The sequence below is a fragment of the Lampris incognitus genome, chromosome 5 (genome assembly GCF_029633865.1).
Source record: "Lampris incognitus isolate fLamInc1 chromosome 5, fLamInc1.hap2, whole genome shotgun sequence".
NCBI classification, from domain to species: domain Eukaryota; kingdom Metazoa; phylum Chordata; class Actinopteri; order Lampriformes; family Lampridae; genus Lampris; species Lampris incognitus.
Genome location: NC_079215.1, coordinates 42,144,411 through 42,153,165, shown reverse-complemented (window position 1 = coordinate 42,153,165; position 8,755 = coordinate 42,144,411). Strand labels below are relative to the sequence as shown.

General features: G+C 44.3%; 2 protein-coding genes across 4 annotated transcripts; one reads left to right on the top strand and one right to left on the bottom strand.

Annotated features, from left to right (window-relative positions):
* Nucleotides 1-284: 284 nt before the first annotated feature.
* LOC130112463 (transcription factor JunB-like) lies at nucleotides 285-2,197 on the top strand. Of its 3 annotated transcripts, none has more exons than XM_056279817.1 (2): nucleotides 285-458; nucleotides 861-2,197. In XM_056279817.1, exon 2 carries the CDS (start codon nucleotides 899-901, stop codon nucleotides 1,790-1,792), a length of 894 nt encoding a protein of 297 aa, XP_056135792.1. In that variant the 5' UTR covers nucleotides 285-458; nucleotides 861-898; the 3' UTR covers nucleotides 1,793-2,197. The 3 variants fall into 3 exon arrangements, with proteins under 3 accessions (XP_056135792.1, XP_056135791.1, XP_056135790.1); XM_056279816.1 differs by lacking the exon at nucleotides 285-458 and adding an exon at nucleotides 465-607; XM_056279815.1 differs by lacking the exon at nucleotides 285-458 and having other exon boundaries at nucleotides 497-2,197.
* A 909-nt stretch (nucleotides 2,198-3,106) lies between these two features.
* On the bottom strand, nucleotides 3,107-7,606 carry prdx2 (peroxiredoxin 2). The gene is made up of 6 exons (XM_056281135.1): nucleotides 7,507-7,606; nucleotides 6,479-6,599; nucleotides 6,080-6,233; nucleotides 5,328-5,450; nucleotides 4,547-4,677; nucleotides 3,107-3,480 (listed from the first exon to the last, which is right to left on the bottom strand). Exons 2-6 carry the CDS (start codon nucleotides 6,579-6,581, stop codon nucleotides 3,398-3,400), a joined length of 594 nt encoding a protein of 197 aa, XP_056137110.1. The 5' UTR covers nucleotides 6,582-6,599; nucleotides 7,507-7,606; the 3' UTR covers nucleotides 3,107-3,397.
* Nucleotides 7,607-8,755: the final 1,149 nt, after the last annotated feature.

Here is an 8,755-nt window from a genome sequence, read left to right as displayed (position 1 = left end):
CCTCCCACATCCCGGAGGTGCGGACCTGGAAGCGGTCCAGACTGGGACCGGCTTCCCGCTCTCAACAGGGAGGAACCGGTGTGCCAGGATCTCCATATATGGACTGCCCCTGATATCAGATCAGATATGACTCCATCATCTTTTGGACATCGATGAATGTGAATTAGTGGGAGGAGGGATTGGTCTAACAGTGATATATAATTCAGCATGGCGATTAACGAGGGGCATGCTGTATTTCTAAAGTGACTGCTCCCATAATCCCTCTTACACTCACTTGTCACTTGCTTTTAGCAAACTGACTGATATTTTATGTATTTACTTGCTTTGTCTGGTTTCTCCGACCTTGTTTTGCTGTCCTTGTTCCCAGCAACAAGAGTCTAATATGACAGGAGGCGGGGAATAATGTTGAACAGCCAATAGGCTCGACGGATGGGCGGGGTCTTACAGGCTGGTGACTGGTAAGTCTATATAAGGACCACCGAGTGCGTGGTAAACGTCAGATGAGAGCGCTGTGTCAGACAAAAGAAACCAACAAACAAGCGGATTCAAAAGAATAAGTCGCCGGACACAGCTTTGATTCACCCTAAAGGAACAAAGCGACAATTTGGTACAGTACAGTTCCACTATTTTGGAAGTATTACCTTAATTTTTTTGATAAGTTTGATCTGCGTAATAATAATAGCCTACAGTGGGACTTGTTGCTGAAAAGGGAAACATTAGGACACTGGAGATTTGGGCTCAAGTCAACATCTTTCCAGCGCACAAGTATAGGCCTGTTTGACTGTCTATTTGAAATATGTCCACAATAATGGAACAGCCTTTTTATGACGACTCGTTTCTCTCTGCTTATGGCCATTCAGGCGCTGCCCTGTCAGACTACAAGCTGCTAAAGCAGAACATGAACTTGAACTTCTCCGACTCATTTCGGAACTCGAACCACAAGTCACAGCAACACCTGCCCGCCGACACCGACTTGTATTCAGCAGGGACGGCGGACGCGGGCTCACTGAAGCTTGCCTCTCCAGAATTGGAGCGACTGATCATCCAGAACAGTAACGGTATCATCACTACAACGCCGACCCCTCCCCAGTACCTCTACAACCGGGGAATTACAGAGGAGCAAGAGGGTTTTGCTAACGGTTTCGTTAAAGCACTGGACGATCTCCACAAGATGAACCAGATGGCTCCACCGAACGTGTCCATCGGTGCAGGTGGCGTTGCGTGCTCCGCACCCACCTCAGTGTTTGGTTCCTCCATGCAGGCGGAGCCCCTCGAGTACACTACCTTGAGCAACTGCACGCCGAACTCTAACCTGTCATCTGCAGGCAGTTACCCCTCCACCACCATCAGCTACCTGCCCCACCATCAGTACCACCAGCATCCCCAAGCCCTTGCGCATGGCTCCCACCACTTCCAGCACCCGCTGGTCGGAGCAGGTCTCCATGCCCAACGCTATGGCGTGCTGAAAGAGGAACCTCAAACAGTTCCCGACATGCAAAGCAGCGACAGCGGCTCTCCGCCGATGTCCCCCATCGACATGGAGAACCAGGAGCGCATCAAAGCGGAGCGTAAGCGGCTGAGGAACCGGCTCGCCGCCACCAAGTGTCGGAAGCGCAAGCTGGAACGTATTGCTCGTCTGGAGGATAAGGTGAAGGTGCTGAAGAACGATAACGCGGGACTGTCCAACACCGCGTCGTTACTGCGGGAACAGGTGGCTCAGCTCAAACAAAAAGTCATGACACATGTCAGCAGTGGCTGTCAACTTATACTGGTTCCTAAGGTCAAGTATTGACGGGAAAAGTGCACTTTAAAAACACTGGACAATGCGTGAAGAACCTGTCAAAAAGAAAAAAATTGCACTGACAATATAGCAGTTCATTGACGAACGATGGGCCACATTTTCATGTTGGAAATAGCAGTGTTGGCTAAATTGTTTAACTGATGAGTTTCAATAGGGGTTTCTTTAACTAAAATTCAAGGGACGCTGACATCAATACTGTCGAAGACTGAAACACAGGGCATTTTGAACAAGTTTTGAAAAGTGTCGTCCCTTTGGCTTTGCCTGTTTACATTTTACTTTGACAACTGCCGTTTGTGATGCATTCCACTGTAAGTTATTTGTGTTTATCAGGCTGAGCCCGATAAGCCCATGTCTTTTTTTTACTTGTACAGTATATATTTAAGTAAATACGATGAAGAAATGTGTGTGGCGTCGTTTCACTTTTGTTAGTTGTTATACTCATATCAAGACTTAACACGAGTGGTGTTGAATTTTGAACTATTGCTGCTTAAGTTTTTAAACTCGAAGTAACTCATTGCAAAAGACTAAATATGATCACCGGCTGTGACGTCTTTTTTTTTTTAAGAAGCGGTTTGACGCTGGAGTTGTCAAGGCGTGGGATTGTTTCCTGAATGACGTTACACGTACGTCCATATATGGTTATATTTGTTGCCAGACGTCAGAGCGCAAAGGTTTCCGGGAACTCCCACCTGCACTGCCCGTCAGGTCGGTTGCGTTACATCCGCCCACTGCCTTGACTCGACATGGTAAACGTGTGAATGAAGAGGTCTCTGCAGAACCGTGGAGTTCCCCTAGTTTTCGATTTCCCAAAACAACTCTCAACATTATTTAAAAAAATTACAAGACGTTCAACTAAGTTTACCGTAGTGGAGCATAGGCAGTTTACCCAATATGAGGTGGAAAAGTTCCACAGGGAACAATGCTCAGGCCTGATGTTGTGAAGCGAGGCAAATATTTACTCACCGAAATGTCCAAACAAATATGGCAGAATCTTGTCTATATAGCGCTAAATACATTTGGATTGGGTAATATTTGGACAGGCGTTTTAACAGGACAAATTGCATGGGCGGCAACTGACGATTAATTATAAAAACACGTTTTCCTAGCTACACTAGGAACCAAAATCGTATCGGAAATATAAAGCAGTTACACCAGAAAGTCGCTGCCTGAAATCTAGTCGGGACCGGTAAGCCCTGTCAAATCGATCCAATGCCCGGGAACCGTAGTAAGTGAAATGGCGTCATCTAGTGGTCAGAGCAACACTGACAAGCATTTTAGTAGACAAAAAACATCGCAACAAGTGTATCATTGTTCCTCGCCACTTTAATGAAACGTTGCAAGGGTACATGAATGCAAAGTAAAAAATAGTCACAATTTTGATGAAAAAAAAAAATCAATACTTTCAGTGCTCAGGACTCCACTTGTACCTTGTCATACAAACATAGGATTTGAGTCATGTTAAAGGGTTTTGTATTCAACAGCCCTCATATTTTTTCTAGGTTGGGATTGGACGCCAAGAAGAGACTCCTGAATAGGGAAACTTGTCATTTGAAGGCAAGTACTACAGCTAGCATGTCAACTGCAGGACCGCCACGTTCACTGCTTTGAGAAGAACTCTTTGCTCTTCTGGACATCAGGAATAATAGTATCACTCCCTGGTTTCCAGCCAGCGGGGCACACTGTATGGGCAGAGAGAAAAAACAAAGTCCACTAGTGTTAGCTAAATAAGCAGAACTGGACTTTAAATGCCAAGAGCACACAATCTATGAGTGAATACAAAGTGGCAGGCTCACAAACTAACTGACCCCTTTAACTCTAAACTTCTAACCTTGGTATTGAAAGAATTGTGTTGATCAGTTTAAGTAAGCAATCAAGATGAAGGCTCAACTGATGCCAGCACATAAGACTAAAAAAAAATCCACTGAAAAGCCCAATTTAAGATAGATTTATGGTTTAACGTTAGTGCATTTGTGAACATGTACAATGCATTAACACAAATGTGCACAAGGGCATTTTCCTACATACTTGGCCGTAGTGCTTGCGAGCAACCTAAAGGGCAGTGTCAAAAAAACAAATTATACAGGAACAGCTGAAGAAACTTGGGAACAGAAAAAAAAGTAAATAATAAGAAAAGCATTAGGCAAAAAAAAACAAAACAAAACAAAAAAAATAATAATAAATTTTTGTTGTGTTGTTTTACTATATTTCAAACTGTCTTGTGCCCTTTTGGATATTGCATCAGCCCCTTCGGTTTTGTTTGATGTCAATATTGATAATGTGTATAGCCAAGCTAATACATGTCTGTGAATGTTCTCATTCATCCAGGTCATAGTTATCCAAAGGAGTTGAATCAAGTGCAACTGGACTTGGTATATATCCATGAAGACGTTTCGCCTCTCATCCAAGAGGCTTCCTCAGTTCGTGCCTTTCTGACTAGACCAAGCTAGTCTGACTGGCTGGTGATGAGACTCAGAATTTATCCTCTTTGGAGTCGTTGTCAGAGCTATAGATGTCCATGGCTCTTTGTGTTCCGATGTTTACCAACGCCCATCGCTAACAGAGCCAGAGCTAATACAGTTCAGATTTTGCAGATGTGTAAGTCTGAGACACTGAGCTACAGTCACTCAAACGCCCCTTCCTTATAATGCTTTTTAGAAACATTTACCTAAACAACAGCATGTCCCATCCGTTACACAACCTGCATCGTCATTACTCTAGCGGATCGCATGTTTCAATTTCACTCACCCTCTCCGAATTTGTCAGTGTGCTGGAAGGCCTGCACCAGACGCAGGGTCTCATCCACTGAGCGACCTACAGGCAAATCATTGATTGTGATCTGCCTCAGGATGCCCTTGTCGTCAATCACAAACAGACCCCTAACAGAGACAAACAGATGTTCAGGGTGATGGAAAACAGTCATTTGGTGAGGTAACTATATCAATGTGTTGCTGGCAAAGTTGAAAGACATACAACTGCCAGTTTTACTTTTCAGCCAGTGGCACATTTGTAAATTAGTGAAGTGGGTAGAGCACAATAAAACCATAAACTTGCATAACTGTCCTTTACATTTAGGGTTCACCATTTGGTGCATTATAGAGTATTGTCAGTATTGTACCAAACAATCCATACTTTGCTAGCAGGTAACATTCTGAAGAACAAGGACTAAATATCTTTCACAGCACTTGGTGTGAAGGATGTAAGGAATATTGGAAAGTTGTACACAATACATTTGTACACCCCTAGAGTCAACTCATGTAGCTCAGTTCCAATCTAGTTTCAACTGTGAAAAAACATCCCAAAGCTTTGTTTCATTGCTACCATTCACAAATTAATAGAAAAAAACAAACAACTTCTAAATACTACAAACAAATTGGAATTTACACCTTGCATGCCAAGGTGAGTGCATACGAATCCAAGGATGAAAAAGAAATGTTGAGAGGAAGAGTAATCGCAATGTGAAACCTCTGATCAGGAGGAAAAACTTAAGATTTGGATTTGATAGGACCACACAGGATGTCTGTCAGACCTGTATGCGATGCCATCCTCCTCTTTCAGTACGCCATAGTCTCTGGAGATCGACTGGTTGAGGTCTGCCACTAGGGGGATGTTCATGGGACCCAGACCTCCATCTTTCCTTGGTGTGTTAATCCTACAGAAAACATTGGCGCCAGGAGTCCTTTTATTTCATGCTTTTTAAAACCCCAGTCAACACTTAAGCTTGTGTAGGGAACCCCAATAAGATGTATTATTAACACAAAACTAACCTTACATAGCCTAGTAGTAATAAGTTAAATTTAGGGAACGCTTTAAAAAGGACTCTAGCATTATCATTGAGAAAAGTTTTAATTGAACACTAAAAAAAAATCTGCCCCCATTATTTGATTTTTTTCTTAAAGGAATGCTGAGTCATGTCTGTTAGCTCTTTTCAGCTATGTTGGGACGAAGCAGACTTATCAATACTTAGCAGTGTGGCTCACTGATTCGAGATAAACTGAAATGGGTGTTTCCTACATACACTCCTAAAACCAAACTGATAGATTGAGAAGAAAGACTCGAACAACATACAAAAAAAATATGCAACACCTAATCTGTAAGAGGTGCACATCTCCGAAACTGGTGTATTTAACTTGAGTATCCTCGACTATGAAAGTGGCCCTTCAGATGTGCATGATCTTGGGGCTGCCATAATGAGGACACATTCACAGATGTGTGGATCCTTTTTACTGTTAAAAGCTAATCTCAGAATCTCCACCCCCAATAAAAATTAGCGATGCTCACCAGGCCAGGTGGCAAAAGTGTGAGTCTGTGGAGGCTGCAATGACCTCACAACCAATCTTGCGGAACTCCGCTGCTCTGTCGCTGAAAGCCACAATTTCGGTGGGGCAGACAAAGGTGAAGTCCAAAGGATAGAAGAAAAAGATGACATACTTCCCTGAATAGCACAGAGTAAAGCAGTGTTAATTTTGATCAACCAACGTTTATTATGCCCTGACACTAAAAGGCTACTAAAAAAAAGCTTTGATATCTGTACATTCAATCAAGGGATTGGCCTCTACATATTCATTATACAAAGTTAGAGCAAGAAAATTACACAGAGGTCCTCAACAGGACTGCAAAATCTTTTATAACCAATAAACTACACAATCTGTGGGTGTCTGTACAGGGAAATTAACCAACCTTTGTAGTCTGACAATTGGATGTCCTTGAACTGTCCATCAACTACAGCTGTGGCTTTGAAGGCTGGGGCAGGCTTGCCAATCTTGGCGTTTCCTGATGACATAGTGTTGGTGTTGGCTCACTGAGGGGAGAAACACAGGTCGTCAAAAGGGCATTCCCAACACTGATAATAACAACATACATGACGCTCCCTGGGTGGTCAGAAACCCCTCCTGTGGTATCTGTTGGCAGCAACACCTTTTGGCAGCAAAGTGAGCATGAAATTTCAAATGACCGGCTCAAGTGCACGTCCTCGATAGCTGGAAGCCAATATAGTCACATGCAAGTCAGCAGTTCGGCAAGCTGGGATCAATGGCCTTTAAAGAAGCTTGAATAATGATGAAATGCATCAACCAAATATGAATACCACACATGATAAAGAAGGGGTTTTTACAATGTTTTCTATTATACTCAAAAGCGAATACCCCTTCTTGTATTATTGGATAACATTAAACCGATTATCTTTCACCAGCAATTGTGTGGCGATCGGCTCAACCCCTATAGCTAAATCAGCAGAATGTAGGCCCAAGTGTAACAATATGTTTGAACTAAAACATTCAAATTTGGCTCGTCATTACAGAGGTCGGCATAACGTCTCTGTTGTTTCGCATCAAAGACACATGCACCCAAGCATTGTTTGTTCCAATTTCAACATATTCAATTCGTCTTTTAAAAAGTGTTTAATGTAACCCTTATCCACGAATCAACCTAGCTGGTTTTGACTGGCGTTAGCAGGACGGCTACTCAGACAATGCGTGGTGCCCTGCAGCTTTCTACTCCACGGGGACAAAGAACAAAGCTAAACAGAGGCCGCAAGTACCGAGCACTTGACACACACTGCTCAGCTAGTTTAGCTACTGAAAGCCGGTCTCCTTTCGTCTGTCCGCGTTCTTCCCACGCATAGTTGTGTCTCTAGGTCGTGTTACGCGTTCGCTTTTAAATACTTAAAATGAAAGAAACTGCAGTAATCCGATGCGAGTTATACGTACGTTGCTTGAGATTTTAACCACGGACAAGCCGCAACACGGGAGCTGAGCTGTAGCAGGAGTCAGAAGGAACGGATATGCGGCTGTTATAGGAGTAGGCGTGCCATCCCGGAAGTACAAACACGACCGCGATATGAGTTCTTTCACAATAAAATGTAGCGCCTAGCGCCTTAAAACGGTTATATCATATCTACTACTACTACTATCGGCTGCTCCCGTTAGGGGCTTACCACAGCGGATCCGTTTCCATCTCTTCCAGTCCTCTGCATCTTCCTCTGTCACGCCAACCACCTGCATGTCCTCCCTCATCACATCCGTAAACCTCGTCTTTGCCTTTCCTCTTTTCCGCTTCCCTGGCAGCTCCATCTTCAGCCTCCTTCTCCCATTATACCCAGCATCTCTCCTCCGCTCATAAACCATCTCAATATCACCTCTCTTGCTTTGTCTCCAAATCGTCCAACCTGAGCTGTCCCTCTAAAATTAGAGAGACAACTCAGGTTGGACGGTTGGACTCTTTCTTAATCCTGTCCTTCTTCGTCACTCCCGATGAAAATGTTACCATCTATAACTCTGCCCCCTCCAGCTCCGTCTTCTGTCTTTTCGTCAGTGCCACCGTCTCCAGACCATACACCATAACTGGTCTCACTGCCACGTTGTAAAACCTTCCCTTTAACCCTTGCTGGTACCCTTCTGTCCCAGATCACTCCTGACACTCTTCTCTACCTACTCCACCCTGCCTGCACGCTCTTATTCACCTCTCTTCCGCACTCCCCGTAACTTTGAACAGTTGACCAGTATTTAAAATTATCCACCTTCGTCACCGCTACTCCTTGCATCCTCGCCATTCCGCTGTCCTCCCTCTCGTTCACGCACATGTGTTCCGTCTTGTTCCAACTGACTCTCATTCCTCTTCACTCCAGTACATACCTCCAGCCTCCCCTCAACCTGTTCCCTGCTCTCGCTACAGGTCACAATGTCATCCGCGAACATCATATTGTAGCGAAGTCGGGGGACAACGCAACCACAGGAACTGCCGCGGCCGGGAAGCGAACCCGTATCGCCCGCACCGCAGGAGACATCGCTAACCGCTCGACTAAAGGGTCAGACCCGTTAGTCAAGGACCAACGTGTCTGCTTATCCATGCACGTTACAATATAGTCCACGGAGACTCCTGCCTGATCTTGTCTGTCAACCTGTCTATTACCACTGCAAACAAGAGAGGAAGGGCTCGGAGCCGTTCCTTGATATAATC